General features: G+C 30.2%; 4 protein-coding genes across 6 annotated transcripts; 2 read left to right on the top strand and 2 right to left on the bottom strand.

Moving 5' to 3' along the window:
* Positions 1 to 622: 622 nt before the first annotated feature.
* On the top strand, positions 623 to 4,056 carry LOC139780172 (zinc carboxypeptidase-like). The gene is made up of 7 exons (XM_071718730.1): positions 623 to 756; positions 996 to 1,167; positions 1,551 to 2,066; positions 2,143 to 2,233; positions 2,396 to 2,598; positions 2,987 to 3,071; positions 3,351 to 4,056. Exons 2-7 carry the CDS (start codon positions 1,021 to 1,023, stop codon positions 3,551 to 3,553), a joined length of 1,245 nt encoding a protein of 414 aa, XP_071574831.1. The 5' UTR covers positions 623 to 756; positions 996 to 1,020; the 3' UTR covers positions 3,554 to 4,056.
* A 96-nt stretch (positions 4,057 to 4,152) lies between these two features.
* LOC139780096 (zinc carboxypeptidase-like) lies at positions 4,153 to 6,767 on the top strand. The gene is made up of 7 exons (XM_071718624.1): positions 4,153 to 4,287; positions 4,511 to 4,664; positions 4,994 to 5,509; positions 5,584 to 5,668; positions 5,812 to 6,014; positions 6,106 to 6,190; positions 6,401 to 6,767. Exons 2-7 carry the CDS (start codon positions 4,518 to 4,520, stop codon positions 6,625 to 6,627), a joined length of 1,263 nt encoding a protein of 420 aa, XP_071574725.1. The 5' UTR covers positions 4,153 to 4,287; positions 4,511 to 4,517; the 3' UTR covers positions 6,628 to 6,767.
* Positions 6,768 to 7,152: 385 nt separating this feature from the next.
* LOC139779319 (luciferin 4-monooxygenase-like) lies at positions 7,153 to 13,913 on the bottom strand. 3 transcript variants are annotated; one of them, XR_011719883.1, is made up of 10 exons: positions 13,378 to 13,913; positions 11,132 to 11,219; positions 10,846 to 10,965; positions 10,182 to 10,389; positions 9,503 to 9,978; positions 8,736 to 8,913; positions 8,435 to 8,656; positions 8,038 to 8,267; positions 7,774 to 7,874; positions 7,269 to 7,405 (listed from the first exon to the last, which is right to left on the bottom strand). XR_011719883.1 is itself a non-coding variant. In XM_071717685.1 (9 exons), exons 2-9 carry the CDS (start codon positions 11,150 to 11,152, stop codon positions 7,238 to 7,240), a joined length of 1,623 nt encoding a protein of 540 aa, XP_071573786.1. In that variant the 5' UTR covers positions 11,153 to 11,219; positions 13,378 to 13,909; the 3' UTR covers positions 7,153 to 7,237. The 3 variants fall into 3 exon arrangements, 1 of the variants encoding a protein (XP_071573786.1); XR_011719898.1 differs by having other exon boundaries at positions 7,774 to 7,859; positions 13,378 to 13,912; XM_071717685.1 differs by lacking the exon at positions 7,774 to 7,874 and having other exon boundaries at positions 7,153 to 7,405; positions 13,378 to 13,909.
* Positions 13,136 to 21,740, bottom strand: LOC139779171 (uncharacterized). The gene is made up of 9 exons (XM_071717482.1): positions 20,401 to 21,740; positions 18,939 to 19,036; positions 18,634 to 18,753; positions 17,448 to 17,655; positions 16,763 to 17,238; positions 16,045 to 16,222; positions 15,736 to 15,957; positions 15,325 to 15,554; positions 13,136 to 14,751 (listed from the first exon to the last, which is right to left on the bottom strand). The coding sequence occupies exons 2-9, from the start codon at positions 18,984 to 18,986 to the stop codon at positions 14,602 to 14,604; spliced, it is 1,632 nt and encodes a 543-aa protein (XP_071573583.1). The 5' UTR covers positions 18,987 to 19,036; positions 20,401 to 21,740; the 3' UTR covers positions 13,136 to 14,601.
* Between the last annotated feature and the right edge of the window lie 123 nt (positions 21,741 to 21,863).

Here is a 21,863-nt window from a genome sequence, read left to right on the forward strand (position 1 = left end):
TTCTAGAATTATTTTTTTTATTTGTATTACTTGCACACTCAGGCCAATTTTCTTCAATTTTCTAAATCCCAACAACACATTTAAACGCGGTATTTTAAGTTGCGTAATATCTGACTAATTCTTATCATAATATAATTGATCATACAAACATACAAATATAATTATGCAATGGAAAAGATACAAAGTACACTCGTTTCAAGATAAGAAAATTGTGTCCATAACTTTCCATAAGTTATATTCACGAGGTCAGTTTGCCGATAAGTTATCTGTGAAATGATGAATGAAAAATCTCTCTGCCACTTGTGTAAAGATTGTGTTTTCCAGTGAAAACACTTTTTTTAAGTAAAATTTATTATATTTATTGTTACTATTATTAGTACTACTACTACTACTACTGCTTATGCAATCAGAATATTCCGTAATTTTAATCAACTTTCGAATACACTTAAATTTTATAATTCTAGCAATATTTTGAGCGCGAGAAAATAATTGTTGTAAGATTTATATGCACAAATAGATAAAATTTGTGATTTAATTATGAAAGATACATATTTACATTCTACAACACATAATTATACATGCAATAATGGAAAACTGCAGGACAACTAATAAGTATAAAAATATGCTATGACACTTTGATAAGAGGATGACAAATTATATATTGTGATAGTGTAATTTTGGTGCCGTGTGTAACTCTGTATTTAAATGCAACGAACGTAACAGTATCGGTTGCAAGTGCCTCTGTTTTACGGAAAGGTAAGTCGATATTCTCGAACAAGATTGGAAAATTAAAAAATTTTTTAAAAATCAAATAAGAATTAAATGTCTTGCTAATAAATTCAAAATCAATATTCATCGGTTAATAAGTCTAGCTGTCTGTTAAGAGTTTCACAAGAAATACAAGTCTTTATATATAATAAAAAAACATTTGCGATAATTGTAATAATTATAAATTAAAATTGTATAATGTATGGCATCGTGAATTAAAATTAAAGGGAAATACGTGGTAACGGAATCATCATGTGGAGAACAATAGTATTATGTACAGTCATCGGCCTGTTAACCGCCGAGAAGGCTACTTTTCACAATTACAAGGTCTTCAGAATTTCTCCGACATCAAACACGCACGTTGAATTACTACGTACATTGAGCGAGGTTCCTGATGGAGTAAGTAAAAATTGAAGCATAAATAGTAAATGCAAGTAATAAAGCAGATTATAAAACTAAAATAGAAACAAATGTATTCCGTCGAAAATCCATTTTTAATATTACTGAATTGTAATTACATTAAAATCGCAAAATAGTTTTCACGTAATTTGCATAATGTAATTGAAATTCACAAAGTTTTATAAGTTTATAATTTGCTTATTAAATAATATTTAGAAATTGAAAAATAACTAACAAGCATACGATAAATTTATAAGACTAAAATTAAATAACTATTAATCATACGTGATTAATTAATTATTTATTTTTTAACTCCTAATTATATTGCAATCTGTCCTAATTTTGAACATTCAATAATAGATTTGTCTTAAAATTATTTATAGCTTACTTTCTGGAAAGAACCGACTACCGTGAATATGCATGTGGATATTATGGTAGCTCCACACAAGCTGCCCGAATTTCACGAATTAATGGCTCAGATTAAGGCACCCCATCAAATTTATGTTGAAAACGTTCAGACACTAGTCGATCAAACGACAAATCGGTCGACGTCGAAGTCGTTCGATTTTGAGGGCTACCACACTCTCTGGGAAATCTACGAGAACCTGGATGATTTGGCCAAACAATATCCCGGCAAAGTAGAAGTTGTCGTGGGTGGCAAAACATATGAGGGACGTCAGATCAAAGGCGTTAAGGTTTCCTTTAAGGCTAACAATCCTGGAATCTTCATCGAAGGTGGCAATCACGCCAGGGAATGGATCTCTCCAGCGACTGTTATGTATATTCTGCATCAATTGCTGACCAGCACCGATCCAGAGATCAGAGATCTGGCTGAGAGCCACGATTGGTACATCTTCCCCGTATTTAATCCCGACGGATATGTGTACACGCATACCACCGTAAGTCTTATTTTATAATACTGCATCAATTTATAAGTTTTAATTACCTGTACGAAATTTTTTCGATCATTTCCAGAACCGAATGTGGAGAAAGACACGTGAGCTGCATGGTCTATCCTTCTGCCGAGGTAGTGATCCCAATAGGAATTGGGGTTACAAATGGGGAAGTAAGCATTTGTACTTTCTGTTAACCGAAGACTGTAATAATCAAAATAAACAGTTATTAAAAGTCCATATTATTTTAAAAACTGTAAAGAACTGATGGGATTGCAGTTAATCCGCGATGTTTATCAACATTATTATATTTTGATTATATATTACATTCGTAGCTGGAGGCTCCAGCTTTTTCCCGTGTTCCGAAACTTACGCCGGAAGTGCACCATTCTCCGATATAGAAACGAAGAGCATGTCCGAATATATCAAATCCATTTCTGATAAATTTTACGCATATATCTCGTTTCACAGCTATTCACAGCTTTTGATGTTCCCTTATGGTTACACAAAGGCTCATCTTGAAAACTACGAGGATTCGGTAAGTAATTTTTATTGTAAAACAATTAACATATAATTCTAGAAAAAATGATAATGAAATCATGGATAAAGAATGGTATTAAATTAATAAAATCATTATTGTTTTATTGTAACATTATTATCGTCACTATATCTATTAGAGATTGAGATTGTGCAACTCATTACTCAAACTACAAGTCAATGCAAAAATCATTTATTAAATATTGATAAGAAAAAATTGAGAAGAAAATATAAATTCTCTCTCTGCATACTTGTTAGCCTAACTGATCCGATTCTTTAGTAATTAATATTTAGAGCAATCAAGTTTATCATTATTTTAGTAGATTAATCCAGAACAAAATAAGATTAATTCCGAAACGATTAAAGTTCATATATCTTTACGATTTTAGTATGCCATTGGTACGAAATCGGCTGACGCTCTCAAAAAGAGATATGGAACCGAATATCAGGTTGGAGATATTGCCGACACAGTTTGTAAGTAGAGAAATTTTAATTTATTTTATTTTCCTCTCTCTCTCTCTCTCTCTCTCTCTCTCTCTCTCTCTCTCTCTCTCTCTCCCTCTCTCTCTCCCTCTTCTTTTTATCTATTATATTCTTAAATAGTTTTTAATTATCTTGGATAATTTACCATTAAAAAATTTACTTTTTCCTTATTATTTTAAAAATGTAACTGGATATTATTGCATTGCAATATTAAAATAATTGTTTACAAAAACATTGTCTTTTAAACTTATCTTGTAAAATTATTTTTAGACGTGGCTAGTGGAAGTACTTTAGATTATATCAAAGGCGTTTACCATAAACCTATTGCCTATGTCTACGAGTTGCGTGATCAAGGTCGTTATGGTTTCTTGTTGCCTCCTGAGCAGATTATCCCGACTGGACAAGAAACTCTGGACTCTCTCGTAGTTATGTTCAAAGAGGCAAAGAGACTTGGATACCCCAATGATATTTAAACTGTTTAAATTTATTGCAAATATTCCTATAGATATTCTTTTATTAGACTAATTTCCGATATTATTTTGTAATTGGCTGGCAACAATAATCTTTGGTTTTTAATTATTTTTTGTTTTTTAATTATTTGCTACAATTATTTCGACGTTTTGCGCCTATTTACTTCAGACACGTTATTTACTTCAAATCAATTGCTCTCGAATATCTGCAACATAATTAAAAACAATGTTGTCAGTTAATAACTATATGTAATTATTTACATTAATGACTTGCATGTTTAAATTAGCTTTCGTCGGCGCGATAAATATTTGTGATGTGATTAAAAGTGAAGCTATCGATCGCGCAGTAACTAATCGACAAAGATAAGATCAAAATGGATAATGTATCATCGTAAAAGTATAAATATACACATAATATTTATGTAAAAATACAAACTAAACACTATTTTTAATACACTAATTATGTAAATTTATACGCATAGAAATAAACATATTTTTAGCAGGCATTTATCGATAATCTGTCAAAAAACAGTGATAAGTCATGAGATTTCTTCGGAACTAATTTGATAAACACGTGGTAGACATGTGATAAAACTCGATCTCTTTTCGGTAGATCTATCAATGTGATTCTTTTTCTCAAATGATGTTCTTGATATTTATTGGTACCGTGTGCACACAGTATTTAAATGTAATGTACGAGTAGTGGCGTTAATCAAAAATACTCCGACTCGTAAAAGGTAAGACGCGCACGTGCATATCTCATCGAAAGAGACAATTTTTTAATTAAATAATAGAAATTATGTAATCCACTGATAAATCAATTATTTACTGCCATATAAATTTAAATTTGTTTTGTGAAAATCTCTTCCCTTTTGAGGAAATTAAGAATATCATATATTTACATATATATAATTGCAATTATTATAGATTGATAATTAATTCACGCATTAAAATATACAGGATCATCATGTCGAAGATAATAGTGTTGTGTACGCTCGTGTGCTTAGTAGCCGCCCAAAAAGCTACTTTTAACAACTACAAGGTTTTTAGATTTATTCCTTCTACAGAGGCCCAAGTCAATGAATTACAACAGCTGGGAGCAATTTTTGATGGAGTAAGTAGATTCTTTAAAGTATACAATATTATAAGCATAGGAAGAAGAATATCCGTATAGAATTTTATTTAATCTTGAAGAAATTAGTGTCATCTAAACTCATGTAATTATTTTAGACATTTAACTCAATTATTTTGTTACATTTACAAAATCTAATTTATGTATATGTACAAAAATTGATTTTAAAAATTTATATATTTATTTATTAATTGAATTTTATAAAATTACGAACAAATTTGAAAAATCTGTCAGATTTTGTGATAACTCTATGAAATAGGAATTATTAAATGAAAATTTCGACGGGCATACAAAATTAATATTATTTTCAGTTTTCGTTCTGGGAAGAACCGAGTTTTATAGGCAGAAATGTAGATCTTATGGTGGCTCCGCACAAGTTGCCCGAATTTTACGAAATGATGGCTCGGATCGGAATATCCTATCAAGTTTACATCGAGGATGTCCAAAAGTTGATTGACCAAACGATGCCTGAGAAGCAATCAACCTCATTTGATTTCAATAACTATCATACTCTTGAGGAAATCTATAAAAATCTAGATGACCTGGCTAAGCAGTATCCCGACAAAGTACAGATGGTCGTGGGTGGCCGAACACATGAGGGACGTCAAATCAAAGGCGTGAAGGTTTCCTTTAAGGACAACAACCCTGGAATCTTCATCGAGGGTGGCATTCACGCCAGGGAATGGATCTCTCCAGCAACTGTTATGTATATTCTACATCAATTGCTGACCAGCAATGATCAGGACGTCAGAGATCTGGCTGAAAGTCACGATTGGTACATCTTCCCCGTATTTAATCCCGACGGATACGCGTACACACACACCACGGTAAATTTTTCTCCATACTATTACATAGCGTCATCTAAGTTATGAATTAAATGAATTCTTTTAATTGCTTCCAGAATCGATTATGGAGAAAATCGCGTAAATCGTACGGTCTCTGCGTTGGAGCTGACCTTAATAGAAACTGGAATTATCAATGGGTGTGTAAGTATCATATATAGTATCCCGAGCAGGGAATTATAACAATCAACAAATCAAATTAAATAATATTGTAGTAGCCAAAAGTTTTTATATATAAAGATTGCGATCTAATACTCATTAACGCTATTATAATTTGTCATTTCTAGCTAAAGGCTTGACTGGCTTTCCGTGTTCTGAGCTTTACGCAGGAAGTACGCCGTTTTCCGAGATAGAAACGAGGAGCATGTCCGAGTATATTGAGTCTATTTCCGACAAATTCTACACATACATCTCGTTCCACAGTTATTCGCAACTTTTGATGTATCCTTACGGTTACACGAAAGAACATCTCGATAATTACAAGGATTTGGTAAGAAATCATATTAATAAAGGAAAAATATTGATAATAGTAAGAATATAATATTTCTTAAAATATTATATTGTAATATTCATGATTTTAGCATGCTATTGGTTTGAAATCAGCTGCAGCTCTTGAACAGAAATACGGAACTAAATTTCGAGTCGGAAATGTTGCTGAGACGATTTGTAAGTCTAATTTAAGTATTTTTATTTATTTTATCTATTGCATTTGTATAATTTAATTATTTAATGTATTCTATTACAATTAAAAAATTAATCTTTATTTATTTCTTCATAATTCAAACTAATTTATTCATTTCATCTCTCAGAGAATTAAAATAATTGCAATTTTTAACACATAAATTGCTTTGTTAAACATTGTAAATTAATTTCTAGATGTGTGCACCGGAATTAGCGTGGACTATATTAAAGGCGTTTACCATACACCTATCGTGTACACTTACGAATTACGCGATCGCGGTCGTTACGGCTTCTTACTGCCCCCTAATCAAATTATTCCATCTGGAGAAGAGACAATGGATTCTCTCGTAGCTATGTTTAAAGAAGTAAAGGCACGCGGATATTTCAAAGAAAATTTGTATTATTATAAATATTTGTATTGATTATGATAAAAAAAGGTATAAGCTATTTTTTATAAAACATCATCAACAAGGCATATTGATAATTTAATTTTTAATTGTACATACATAGCGTTTATAATTTTTTATATTTTATAATAATTAATATATTTTTTGCACTATAACATTTGATACAATTCGCATCTTTATTGCATAATAATTTTCAACAAAACAGTTATTATAAATTTAAAATAAAATGTACAGTTTTATTAAATAACTTTTTTCGAATTTTACTAATATAATATTTGCTAAATAAATTATCAGGCAATCCTGTTATTCATGATATTTATCAGACATAAACATTCTTATTTTTTTATCATTTTCTTTATATTTGTAAGTATTGTATAAAACATACAAATATTTAAAAACTAATTTTGCTACGTTAATTCTTAGAATGTACTTTTCAGACAATTTACAACTTAAAAAGATTATGATTGTATTTGTATTAATTTTAATAAAATAATGTTTTATAAGTTGACAGGAAAGATATTTTGACAACTAGTAATAATGCACATTTATAATATCTATTATTTTGAAGTAATGCACGATTATTATATACATATATAAATTTTATGTTATTATGGAAAAAAATTAATTATTTGTCATACGTCACCAGTTCCCTTGTCATTGCTTTCAAATCTTTTCTCGAAATTTTCCCTGAACCCGTATATGGGAAGCTTTCTAAAAATATCACTCCTGCACGTAGTTTGCAGTGATCCATCGTGTTGTTCGCTACAAAGTCTATCAATTCCTGTTCCGTCACCTGTACAAAAAAAAGTAAACCAATGTAGGAAAGAACATACATAAAAAATATTTCCTATTTTATTAAAAGTAATGTACATAATAGTATAATACTCTCTCTCTCTGTCTCTCTCAACATAATGTTCAATTTAATTTACTGTGAAATAAAAAATATAGAAATTTATGTGTTACTTTTATACTTAAAATATATAAAAAATCTATAAACTTTATAAATAAATTTTAAAACAAACTAATATCAGTCTTATATCACACTTTTATTCTATAAAATTACAATCGAAAGCATTTGGCAAAGACAATGTACTTTGTCTTAAAACTTTTTCTTCTCTGCGATTCTTTCATTTCTTATCGAACCCTTACCTATTTACTTACTTATTTAAATTGATTCATTCATCGCTCTTTGATCTTGAATTAACGCGCAAATTTTTCCATTTGTCTTCTTAGTTGTTTTATCATGTCTTGTAAAATAACGTCTTTGTTTCATATGAGAATAATTCTCTATTTATTACATTTTTAAGAAGATATCACGGAATATATACAAAATCAGTTAGCAATTATTTTATTGGTATCGGGCAGATTTTATTTTGTAAAAACTGTCGTTTTTGATCTTATTATATTTCCAACAAAAAATTTTACCTTGGCGCCAGGTCTTTTGATGACAAAAGCAATAGGGTGTTCGTCATCTATTGCATGAGGTACTCCTATTACTACAGCTTCTAGCACTGCTGGATGCGATGTTAAGACATTCACGACTTCTGTGGGAGAGATTTGATATGCTCTGTACTTTATAAGATCCTTTATCCTGTCCACAATGAACAATTCCCCATCATTGTCGAAATAACCGATATCACCTGAGTGTAGCCATCCTAAAAGAATTCCAAATTTATTTTTGTGATATTAGATTTTCACGGAATTATTAGATATATGTTTTTTTAGATATAATGGAATATAATTTATTTACTTTACATTGCAATTGATCTTTAAATATAATTACATTATTATGTAATTACTACTATAGATAGAAACTCTTTACCTTCCTCATCAACCGTACTTTTCGTCGCCTCCGGATTTTTATAATAACCAGTCATTATGCCTGGTAGTTTTATGCATATTTCTCCTGATTGATTTGGACCAAGTACTTTCCCGCTTTCTGGATCCACGACCTTCATTTGCACATTCTTGGATACTATTCCGTTAGATCCGTTCTTACTATTTGGCAGTTGCAACGTTGCGCTACCACCAAGTTCCGTCATCCCTAGAAACGTGAAATATACAGGCCAAATTTTACAAAATATAAATACATTAATATTTTATCACATTATAACAATATTTACCGAAACATTGCAATATCTGGACATGTGGCAAAATATGTCTTAATTCTTCCTGGACTTTTGGTCTAATTGATGTACCACTGCCCATTATGACTTTTAAAGATGATAATTGATATTTCTTTAACTGATTTGATTTGAGTAACCGATTCAGCATGTTTGTACTAAGGAAAGCAGCTGATATCTAGACAAAAAAAATTATTTATATTTTTTTATTATCGCATATTATGCTCAAATATAAAAATCAATTACATGTAAACATAAAATCAATCATGCATTAATTTATGTACAATATTAATGAATAAATTCTAAGTAGATTACGCGATTATGATATGTTTAAAATTTGAATTTATCTTGATTGCAAGATTGGAAAATTGTTAACATCTAATTAGCTATTAATTCATTAAAGTGCAATTCTTTATTCTCAAATGCATCATCAGATGAGAAATATTAATAGAGAGTTAATAGCGCTGCTAATATTATATCTATTGCTATCACAGTAACAAGTACTTTAAATTATCGTAAATTATTACTTTAAATTGAAAACGTTACGATTTCAAAGCAGTTGATTCAACTGTATCGTAGGATTCGCAAAGAAGTAAAAGCTAAATCACATTGTGATTATTTATAAGATTTATCTATTGCAGAAGGTCTATACCAAGGCAATATATCTCAGTTATCACTCTTTCTCAAAACAGCAAACTTTAAAAATAAAAATTCTTTCACTTTAAATATTTTATTAATAAAGCTTTTCATAGATAAAATAATATTACTTTGTATTTTTCGATTAATCGGCAAGTCATCTCCTCATCAAATTCCGGATAGATGATCGCTTTGGTGCTTTGACTGATCCCATCGAAGTTCATCATTATCCCAGTCAGCCAATAAAGAGAAGAGTACCAAAGTGATGGCACATTGGCCATATTAATATTGTTTTGCTGGCTGAGAAATAACATAGAGTAGTTGGACAGTTCGACGGCCTTTGGCATTCCCGTAGTGCCCGATGAATGCACAATGCATGCTGTCTTCTTCACGTCATCGAGCTCGACGTAACGAAAATTTATCACTTCCGTATCGTTGCAATTTCTCAAGATATCGGAGAATGGAATCGCGCCAACATGCTTGCCGAAGACTACCACCGTAGAATTGCAATTCTGCTCCTTTAGCGCGCTCAAGACAACATTCACGGATTTCTCGCTGCAGAAGATTATCTTCGGCGTCGTCATTTTCAAAAAGTACAGCATATTTTCTGATGACAAATAGTTCATAAGTGATAAAAAGATAAATTCAATGTTAAATAATATCATACAGTCAAATTATGTCTAATTAACGGAAAATGGATAAAACTGAATTATTGTTAGCTATAGAAATGCATTATTTCTAATTTACTAATCTAATTAAGTATAATTAAGTGGGAACAATTTTAATAATAAACATTGCAAAAGAACTTACGTAAGTCCAAGTTCTCGTTCCATGGATTGAAGATTGCGTTGACGTAAGTTGCCGAAAGACAAGGCACGATGGAGTTGAGATGATTACCTGTGCACATACTAATAACGTCGCCAGATTTGATTCCATGTTTTTGCAACCACAAGGCACATCTCACAATTTTATCTTGCAACTCTGCGTATGTGACTGTTTCTTCAGTAAGTGCGTCCAACTGCACAGTATTATTATTATAAACAATGTTCCAAAATCAAAAAAGTTAGTCTTATTGCAGAGTCAAAGTTTCACAATCAACAAGAACAGTATATAATTTGGGAAAACCTGTTTTAACTAATACTATAACATAATTAAATGAAATATAAATATTGCAGAATTGCAATTATTTGCAATAAATTTATAAACAGTTTTATTTAAATCTGTTTTAGTAACTCTTCAGATTAATTTCTTTTTTTTAAAACGCGTATTAAATCATGTCTCGGATAGTGTGCACAACTGATAGCCTTAAGGTATTTATTGCATTTACTTAATAATTACTTCTTATACAATTTAACATTTTATAAGATTTAAAGCAACACAGTTTTATTTGATAATGTTAAAAACAAATAAAACAGATTGTTGTTAGTATTAAGACTGATTCCGCAATCATTCCAAATTGTAATTTTTGACTTACGTATGCGATTTTATCCCCATGACTTCTAATGCTAATCCACATTAATTCTCCGATACTCTTGTAACGACTCAAATTATGCTTCAAGGGGCCCTTGTAAATGCCATTTTCGATGGTAAAATTCTGGAAATAACAGAGGAGCATGACAATTTTAATTGCTTATCGCAATGCTTTTGAGTTATGTGTTTTTAATGTCTATGTTTCACGTCATACATTTATGAGTTTTAAAATGCATAAAAGGATTAACTACACAAAAAAAATCATCGGTTCCTCTAGCTCTAGCACTTACCTTCGTTTCATTGTTAATCATTTCGCCAGAAATATCCGAGCCTCAGATTGTAAACGTAGGATTTTGAATGCGATCCAACAATGTCACTCTACAAAACAGCATGATGTAGCACATTTCATAATCGTTCTAAATTAACTAGAATCAACTGAAATTACTTATTAAATGTATATATGTGTGTATACACACACGCACGCACGCACGCACGCACTCACGCGCAAAGACAGATTTTTCTTCTAAAATTAATCTATACTATTATATAAAATTCTTACAATATATGCGATGACAAATTTAGAATGGGAAAAGGAAAGGTGCTAAATAGATTATGGAAAAGGAGAGAGGAATGCTATAAAAAAGGTAACGGTTGTAAATAATGCGGCTTGTTTGTAAAGAAGAAAGATGGATGATGTGTGGATGGATGTGTGTTTAAGTAAGAAATGTAAACCAAGTCCTTTCTTGGCGTATAGCTGAAATAAAAACATATCTATATAAAATTCTTACGGGTGGTGTGTGTTTGAACGTTTTTAACTTAAAAACTATTGGACCGAATTTTTACCAAAAGTATATAAAATAGGGGTAGAATTTTCCGAAAAGTGCTATAGAGTGTATAGTTTTTCGTTACCGATCTTTTTGGGAACCGGTATCCGAAATTTGTCCAATTTTTCGGGAAATAATTGACCGAATCTTAAAGAATTGTATAAAAAACAGGGGTAGAATTTCCCGGGGAGTGCTATAAAGTGTATAATTTTTCGTTATCGATCTTTTTGGAAACCGGTATCAGGAATTTTTCCAATTTTTCGGGAAATAATTGACCGAATCTTAAAGAATTGTATAAAAAACAGGGGTAGAATTTCCCGGGGAGTGCCATAAAGTGTATAATTTTTCGTTACCGATCTTTTGGGAAAATATTAAAAAGGATGATAAAGAAGAAAATTGTAATGTGGTTGTGGAGGCTAATAACAAATTAAAGTGTAGAAAGGATGATAATCATGAATAATAATTGTACAATTATTTAATATAATTATACTGAATAAAAAATATATTGTGCAATTTTAAATATTAAAAGGAATTTTTTTCAATTATATATATCTGTGAAAGGAAAAACATCTTATCTAATATAAGATTATTATTAAAAATTTGGATAAATGGAAAGAAAAATTTGCACATTCATGATTTTGCAATCTATATAGATAAGATTATCATTAATTCGAGGATAGGTTTAATTGCCACGATGTGTATTATTTTTCGATAACAATTTATTTTTTTTTAAACCGGTTCAAAAATTTTATTAATTTTTCGAGGATGGGTTTAATTGCCACGATGTGTATTATTCTTCAATAACAATTTATTTTTTTATGTAGGATAAGTTGCTGGTTTCACATATTATATGTCAACAGTCACTTCAATTCGTGGCTTTCGTGACTGTCGCGAGTGATAGAAAAGTTATTGCAGTTTTCTTGAAATCGAGAGAGAGAGAGAGAGAGAGAGAGAGAGAGAGAGAGAGAGAGAGAGAGAGAGAGAGAGAGAGAGAGAGAGAGACTATTTGCGTGTCTTATTACACATGTTCTCCGGGGCGAAGCCCGGGTAACCAGCTAGTTCTATTATAATTTAAGTAAGATTAACGTACCGCTATTATTTTTATTATTTATCAATTTTTTGTGCTTTCTAGCGCACAAAGAATGTTTATTAACGCAGTGTATTTTATTAGTTATTATAGATAGTAATAAAATCTGTTATTTCATCGAAATTAAATTTTATTACACCATTAAAACAAAATAACGATTTTCCTGTATAGTCTTTTATCTTTATTTTATCTTTATCAATATAAATGCTAATTCCATCGAAAGTTGACCGTGTGACACTCTTAATAAAAAATAACACTTATAGCAGCAGCAGTTTACCTTGAGAGCGACTATAAATCATTTAAAACCAAGAACTATGATGAAGTAAAATAAGGATAAATGATATATCTTACCTTGAAAACAATAAAAAAACAATGGAAAAGGATAACGTTTTAATATTGTCATTTATTTGATCTAGCAGTTATAATATATCTATTCTTACGTATAAGAAGAACGACTACTAAAATGTTCAACAAATACTCGCTCGTAAACAAAAATAGGCACTATTTAAGAAGTAATTACTAAAAAGCCACTGCTACACCGCTACGCTTCTAAATTTAGTAAATTATTGTAAACGATGATATATAAATACAGACAAATAGAGACACTATAGACTATAATGCTTACCTATAAAAGAGATTTAAACTTATAGAAGATGCACAATACTTTTGATTACAAGTGTCTAAATATCCGATGAACAATGAGAAAAAAATAAAGGAACTTGAACACAAGAATCAGTAATGTCAGTTTCAACGATGAAGAAGATTCCGTGTCTGACAGACAGAAAATGTTCCCCACTACTCGAAGATTATCTTTTCCACTCAACATTTATCAGACAAGTGAGTAATGACGCATTTACGACCGTTAATTTATGCATTGCATGTATCTACTGATTATTTATGGCATATATAGATATTTCTAGAGAGATATCTATGATATTCCTCTTTCGTAAACGTAAAGCCTTCACATGTTGCGCAAATAATAAATTTTGTTATGTCATTGTTTTTACTAACTCAATCATGATATACGTTACTCTCGACGTTTATCTTCTAGGGAAACATCTTATAGGAAAACATTCCTAAAATTGACAACAGGATGTGTCTAGTTTTAATGCTATATTATTTGATGGAAATGTTGGTGAAATTATCTGTAGAAGTATAGTATTTTAACTTATTCTATTATTTATAAATATAAATACTCTAATTATTTAAAATAACCTGTCGTAATATTTTAGTTTTTTAATAAGCTTTTATAAATTTTAATATAAATTCAGTTAATCATTATTATATTTCAATATTATAATAGATGCAATCGTTATTCTTTTAAACGTAAAATGTGTTTTAGATTCAGCGGAATCACTATTATATATATCAGTAACATTTATTGTATGCTTATCGTCATTAGCTACAACTTGCAAAATGATAATTACCGGCTTTTTATCACCTCTAGATTGATACCTGACAAGAGAAGAAATTATAGATTCTCTAGGTATGTTCATAAAGGCAAAGATATGTCAAAATTCCAAAGAACATGAGTTATTGGTATATATTTGATTTTGATAAGATATATTCTGAGCTCTTAAGCTTCCCGAAAAACACCCTAAGCCATTTTACATGCCTACCGAGTCAAGATCATCGTTTCTCATCCGCTCATTCGCTTGTCAGACCTTTTAATTAATTACTTAATAACTATTGCGAATTTTACACAAAATAGTATATGACTTTTCTTTTCAATTTGACTCATTCTATCTTCACTTCTCGGTTGGTCAGTGACTTGTCGGACACCTTGTATATTATATGGATTCATAAATTTTGCATTATCGAATAGATATAATTAAGTAGTATGCTTAAATCATTTTTTTGCTATTTCTTTTAAATCTTTCCTCGCAATTTTCCCTGAACCCGTATATGGAAAAGCAGCCAGAAATATCACTCCTGCACGTAGTTTGAAGTGATCCATCATGTTCTTCGCTACAAAGTCTATCAATTCCTGTTCCGTCACCTGTACAAAGAAAATTATACCAATGCAGAAACATTCTTATACATTAAAAATATTTCTTATTTTGTATTAAAAAGTAATGTATGAATAATTTGTATAATCCAATAATGTATAATTTTATTTATTATGAAATAAAGAAATAGACATTTAGATATTGCTTGTAAGTAAAATATTGCAAAATCTTTTACAATAACAATTTATTAAGAACTTCATTATAAAATTTTTGAAACTAACTCAATGTCAATCTTATATCAAACCATGTTTTATCTTATTACAGAGTTCCAGTTAAAAGCGTTAACTAAGGCAATATATTTTTATCTAGAAGTTTCATTCTTTTCGCGATTCCTTCATGATTGAATCAAATCTTTACTCATTTAAACAGATTTATTCATCGGGCTCTAATTTTGATCGCATTAACGTCTTTATTTTTATGAGCTTGATTCTTTATCTATTAGATATTTATTAGAAATTTTAAGAAAATATTCCACGGAATAAATCGGTTTAATCTGTTGGTATTTGATTTAATTTTATAAATCTTTGTTCTATGATATCTTATCATGCTAACAAAAATTGTACCTTGACGTTAGGCCTCTTGGTGACAAAAGCAAGAGGGTGCTCATCGTCTAACTCATGAGGTACTCCTATTACTGCTACTTCTAGCACTGCTGGATGCGACATTAACACATCTTCGATTTCTCCGGGTGAAATCTGATAGCCTCTATATTTTATGAGTTCCTTTATTCTGTCAACAATGAACAATTCCCCATCATTGTCGAAATAACCAATATCACCCGAGTGTAGCCATCCTAAAAAAGGTGCAAATTTATTTTTGTGATATATTAGATTTTCACGCCATTATTAGAATATGTTCGTTAAGACATAGTGGTATATAATTTATTTACTTTACATGCATTAGTCATAAATGACTTTTAAATATAATTATATATTATTACGTAATTATTATTATTATAGATAGAAACTCTTTACCTTCCTCATCAACCGTACTTTTCGTCGCCTCAGGATTTCTATAATAACCAGTCATTATGTTTGAAGATTTTATCCATAATTCTCCCGACTGATTCGGACCAAGTACTTTTCCGTTTTCTGGGTCCACGATTTTTATTTGTGCATTCCTATCTACTGTTCCACAAGATCCGTTCTTGTGATTCGGTAGTTGCATTGTTACGCTACCACCGAGTTCCGTCATTCCTAAAAATACAAGAAATATAATCAAACTTTCATAACACACACGCATTAATATATGTGAATATGTTATCGCATTATAGCGATATTTACCGTAACATTGTAATATTTGGACATGCGGTAAAATACATCTCATTTCTTGCTGAACTTTCGGCTTAACTGTTGCACCAACGCATAATATTGTTTTCAAAGATGATAAAGAATATTTCTTTATATAACCCGCTTTGAGAAACCGATTGAACATGCTAGAGCCCAAGAAAACAATTGCTACCTAGAAAATAAAATAATTTACATTTTTGGATTCCGTCATATTATTGCGCAAATAACGAATTACATATAAACATAAAACTTATTATACAATTTATAATAAGATATCCTGTAATTCGCTATTAATTTATCAAAATGCAATTCGTTACCCCAAATATATATCACGTATGAATAACAAGTTTTGATTTTAAAAAAACTGATCGCATTATTCTATTAGTAATAAGTTATCGCGTCAGTTATTAACTTATCAAATTGAAAACATTACAGTATGTTCAAAGCCGCAATTTTATGCAAGTGAAGAAATTTCAATTCAAAGAAGTTGAATTCACTTCACAATTTATTTCAATTTTATTACAGAATTTATAAAAAAATAAAAGCTAAATTATCGTAATTACTTATGTATAATAGGAAATGCTACATATGTATTTACATAACGTGACATTTTTTAGTTATCACAATTTTTTTACAAAAAATCCTGCAAATAAAAATTATTCCGTTTTAATTGCCCGATAACACAAGTCCTTTATATTTAATATAATATTACATTGTATTTCTCTATCAGTTGGCAAGTCATCTCCTCGCCAAATTCTGGATAGAGTATCACTCTGGAACCATAAACAAGCGCAATGAAGTTCATCAATATTCCACTCAGCCAATAAAGAGAAGAAAACCATAGTGATGGCTCGTTATTCATGTCTAAACTGTTTTCCTGTGTAAGAGCTAATATAGTGTAGTTGGACAGTTCGACACCTTTCGGCAAACCCGTAGTGCCTGACGAATGCGTGATGCACGCAGTCTTCTTGATGTCGTCGAGTTCGATGTAACGGAAATTTGAGACTTCCGCATCGTTACAATTGTTTAAAATATCAGAGAACGAAATTGCATCGACATGCTTGCCGAAAATCACCACCGTGGGACTACGATTTTTTTCTTTTCTCGCCCTCAAGACGACATCCACGGATTTCTCATTGCAGAAAATGACCTTCGGCGTGGTCAATCCCAAAACGTGCATCGCAGTTTCTGATAACAAATAACTTATAAGTAATAAAAGATTGAATGCTATGCTTAATATTATTGTTCATTCAAACAATAAAAAAAATTGTATTTAATTAATGCAAGATGTAATTGTATTTGCGTGAATTTTATCGAAAATGAATTATTTCTAATTCCTATTTTAATTTAATTAAATATAACATGCGGGAATATTCGATAATCGCGAAAGAACTTACGTAAATCCATATTTTCGTTCCACGCATTGAAGATTGCATTGATATAAGCTGCTGAAAGACAAGGCACGATGGAGTTGAGATGATTATCCGTGCACATGGTGATAACATCACCGGATTTGATTCCTCGTTTTTGCAGCCATAAGGCGCATCTCACAACTTTATCTTGCAGCTGCGCGTATGTTACCGTTTCATCGGTGAGGGCATCCAACTGAACAAAATTATCTTATCAAAAGTATTCCGTAAACATAAGGAAGTTATATTGCAGAGTCATTAACTCGCAATTAAAAAAACAATCCATCATTCCGGAACATTTATTTCTTACCGATATACCAAAACAGAATTAAATTTAGCAAAAGCGTAATTGCAATAATTTCCATTTAATTTTTAAAGAATTCTATCTAAATTCGTTTTTGTGCTTCTTTCCAGATTATTATTTTTAAAAATATCTATTAAATTATATTATGCGAAATTTGTTAAAATGATAATTTTACGATAATTATTTCTTTTATCTCACTACTTTTTATAATAAAATTAAAAATAAATAAATTTTATTTTTGACAATGGTAAAATAAGAGTTTTATTTTGCAGAATACTGTTGTTAGCGCTAGGATTAATTCCGCAATTGTTTCAAATCTACAAGTTAATTTTCTTTTTACACGTCTCTCTTTATATCTCTGTATCTAATAAACTTTTTTCTCTCTATTTGCTAACGTAAGCATATAACATTGCTAAAAAAATTCTTTATAAAAAACTCTTAATAAGCTGTTTTTTGTAGAAAAGCATTATAACATGCGAGAAAAACACATCTCATCTATGAAACATATTAAGCCTTTATTTTCTCAGAAATGTTTTCCATCATTCTGCTCCGTATTTTATATTAAATTATTATTAATGTATGTCTTCTACTATACATACGCATTCTCTTTTAACACTTCTTGTTTATCTCATGCCTTTGACAAAACAAGTTTTATGTAACTCAACATGTATAAACAATTATAAACAATTTCGAAGAGCAATCGCAATAGATTCTACCTTCAACATCGTTAATATCAGCTTTTAAGTTTTAGAATATGTTTTTATTGAAATCTTCTTTCTTATTTAGTCAAATATTATAAGCTTTAAAATTTATATCTTTTTTTCTTGAAAATCTCATATGTTTTACTGTCACATCTGATCGTTGACTCACGTGTGCGATATTATTCCCATGACTTTTTATGCTAGTCCATATCATTTCTCCGACACTCTTGTAGTTATTCAAATTATGCTTTATTCGACCCTTGTAAACGCCATTTTCCACGGTAAAATTCTGTAAACGACACATATGTCAAATTGTTTTAATTGTTTATCGTCTTTAATGTCTTTGCGCTATATGTCTTTAATATGTATGTATGTTTAACGTCAATCGTACATTTATAATTTTTTTCTTTAAATGTAACATTTGAAAAAATTCACATCAATGAATCATCACATGGCTGATTTTGATATGCTTACCTTCGAGACATGTTCAACCATTTCATTGAAAATATCTAGGTCTGCCATCGTAAATGTGAGATTCTGAATGCGATCCAACGCAAGGTCACTCTACAATACTGCATCATAAATAGATCATTATGTAGTTGTTCTAAATTGAGCGAACTGAAATTAATTATCAACGTATATGAAATATATGTTTATCAATATGTTGGAACATAGACGTACATGTGTTGGAAGAATATAATATATATAATATACATATATAATTTACATACATATATAATTTAAATCTTAATATATATACATATATAAAGATATAAATACACTCCACTTTCGAAATCAATTTTAATAAAAGTGAGACTGATATATTGCTTAATATAATTTTTTATAATTATTAATGTTTTACTTTAACTTTTATAAAATAATGTTTTTTAAATCATTATATCTTATTAGTTGTTACATTTGGATAACAATAAAAATATAATAATTAAAAATATTAGTTTTTTGCAATAACTGTTCTATCTGTAGATTATTTCACTGATTGGATTTTATTACGCTATTAAAGCAATGACGGTTTTGCTGCAAAATTTTTTATCTTTGTTAAGTTATGCAGATGCTGATTTTATCGTAAAAGTTTGAATACACGTATATATATATATATATATATATATATATATATATATATATATAGAGGGGTTAAAGCCATAGTGGTGTAAGTCAATTTTTTTGACCACTTTTTTTTTCTTCTTTTTTCAACATATCTGCATGTGTAGACTGCATCTATGAACTTAACTCGATAGGTTAAAAAAAGTGACTTACACCACTATGGCTTTAACCCCTCCATATATATAATACACACTTTTAACAAAACAGAGAACGGACACACACACAATGAAATACATTTAATAATAGCAATTGATCTTCAGAGCAACTGCACGTCGTTTGAAACCGAGAATTAAATTATTTTAAAATAAAATAGAGTTTTCTTACCTCTACTTTTAAAACATGATATAAAGAATATAACATTTTAATTGTCATTGTTTATTTTATCTAACAGTTAAATATATATCTATGTATGGGCCGGTTGTTCCAACCTTTTGCTAAACTAACTAATAGTTAAATCATATAAATGTCTTTGTTTATCCTTTACATTAGACAAAGATAGACATATAATTTAACTATTAGTTAGATTACCAACAGGTTGGAACAACCGGCCCTATGAGAGAAAGGATACTTGAAAATTTCAAAAAATATATCTTTTGAAACTTAAGTATCCTTTCTCTCATACATATATATACTCGGTTGTGTGAACAAAAATAGGTACAATGAAGTAACTATTAAAAGTCACTACTATACGCGGCTGCCAAATTCAATAAATTATTGTAAGTGACGATAAATAAATAATACAGATGGAGGCACGACAGACTATTATGTTTATACATAAAGATGATTTAAACTTAATTAAAAAATTGTACAATACCTTCGGTTACAAATATCCGACGTGCAATGGGAAAAAAATAAAGAAATTTGAATAAGAATTGGTGACGTCGCGTCGATTGCAACAAAGAAGATTTCGTATTTAATGGACGTTATTAATTTTTTCAGTACGCGAAGATCATCCTTTCCAATGAATACTCGGCAGACAAGTCAATAATAGTACACTTACAAGCGCTGTTAACAATAGACTGCAAGCATTTACTGACTATCCGTCGGCTATGTATCTCTATATATCTATGATCCCACCACCACAAATTACATAAAGCTTGCTCGAATCGTACGTGTAAATCATAAAATTATGTCATTACTATTATTATCGAATAGTCGTAATATTCTTTATTCACAAGTGTTTTCTAATATTTATAAAGGAAAAGTATTTTTAAACTAGACAGTTGCATAACTATGTGCACAGAAAATTATTCATCGGCATTTCCGCCTTAAAAACGCGCGTAAAATGCCATTGGATAATTTTTCTTATATACATGGTTATGCAAATACGTAGATCTGAATATGGTTTTATCGCGGCTTTATACCAGCAGTGCCTTATCATTTATCATATAGGATTTTCACAAGATAGGTCAGCTCCTTTATACTTTAGGGCGTTGCACTTTACAGACATTGTATTCGACGATTTCCCCCCACTCGAAATCACTTGATAGAATGGGCTGTGTCGCCTATGTGAACGTACAATGAATGCATCTGGCATCCCAAAAAATTAATAGTAATATTTAGAGTTATCCAATACATCTTATGACAGTTTTGCCACTACTATATTTACAACCTTCGTATATTATTTAATGTAAAAGTCAACACTAGTGTGATATACTCCCTATATAATACGCATAGAATGCAATACTGTACTTATCGAAACAGATGTAGAACTCTATGTAGAACAAGTCTATGACGATTGTTGCCCCGATGTCGATCTTTTTTAGCCTGAAGACTTTGAACTTCTCTTAAACAAAAAATATCGTGTATACGCGGGCACGGTTTGTCTCAGAATAATGATGGTGTTAATCTACAACCGATAACATGAAAGATAGCAGCACTTAGTACAAAAAAACAGAAGTACCCAGTTTGACCCGCCTACCCGGTTTTACCCTACTTTCCCCTACTTTTAACGAAATTTAAGTGTACGATACCGATCTGAACTCTTGCGAATAAAATGTAATAGGTATTTTAAAACATTTTACTGATAATAATAGATGTATGTGTTGTAAATTATAAAACATTTCTCATATAATATTCGAGTTTTGAGGTTTATGTGATTTTTGCAATTTGAGTAATTTAGTTTGAACTCAGTTGCAGTTTTTAAGCAAATAGAACACAGTGAAATTTACAAACATTGTCGTTTTGATCATAATATATGTTCTAAATTTATCAGAAAACAATCAGTATACATTATATCAGAAATATTTATTGTATGTCTCCTTCAGGTACGAGGAT

This window comes from Temnothorax nylanderi, unplaced genomic scaffold (genome assembly GCF_030848795.1).
Source record: "Temnothorax nylanderi isolate EJ_2023f unplaced genomic scaffold, tnyl_v1.0 TNYL_tig0001_pilon, whole genome shotgun sequence".
NCBI classification, from domain to species: Eukaryota; Metazoa; Arthropoda; class Insecta; order Hymenoptera; family Formicidae; genus Temnothorax; species Temnothorax nylanderi.

Bases quoted from the DNA above. Each gene is read 5' to 3' on its own strand.
- LOC139780172 (XM_071718730.1), top strand. From the start codon at position 1,021: ATGTGGAGAACAATAGTATTATGTACAGTCATCGGCCTGTTAACCGCC. The intron at 2,234-2,395 runs GTAAGCATTTGT...TTACATTCGTAG, and splicing joins TTGGGGTTACAAATGGGGAA to CTGGAGGCTCCAGCTTTTTC. The intron at 2,599-2,986 runs GTAAGTAATTTT...TTACGATTTTAG, and splicing joins TTGAAAACTACGAGGATTCG to TATGCCATTGGTACGAAATC.
- LOC139780096 (XM_071718624.1), top strand. From the start codon at position 4,518: ATGTCGAAGATAATAGTGTTGTGTACGCTCGTGTGCTTAGTAGCCGCC. The intron at 5,510-5,583 runs GTAAATTTTTCT...AATTGCTTCCAG, and splicing joins ACGCGTACACACACACCACG to AATCGATTATGGAGAAAATC. The intron at 6,191-6,400 runs GTAAGTCTAATT...ATTAATTTCTAG, and splicing joins AAATGTTGCTGAGACGATTT to ATGTGTGCACCGGAATTAGC.
- LOC139779319 (XM_071717685.1), bottom strand. From the start codon at position 11,152: ATGATTAACAATGAAACGAAG. The intron at 10,966-11,131 runs GTAAGTGCTAGA...TGTTATTTCCAG, and splicing joins TGATTAACAATGAAACGAAG to AATTTTACCATCGAAAATGG. The intron at 8,657-8,735 runs GTAAATATTGTT...TCACGTTTCTAG, and splicing joins CCAGATATTGCAATGTTTCG to GGATGACGGAACTTGGTGGT.
- LOC139779171 (XM_071717482.1), bottom strand. From the start codon at position 18,986: ATGGCAGACCTAGATATTTTCAATGAAATGGTTGAACATGTCTCGAAG. The intron at 15,555-15,735 runs GTAAAGAGTTTC...CACCTTTTTTAG, and splicing joins AAGTACGGTTGATGAGGAAG to GATGGCTACACTCGGGTGAT. The intron at 14,752-15,324 runs GTACAATTTTTG...TTCTTTGTACAG, and splicing joins CCAAGAGGCCTAACGTCAAG to GTGACGGAACAGGAATTGAT.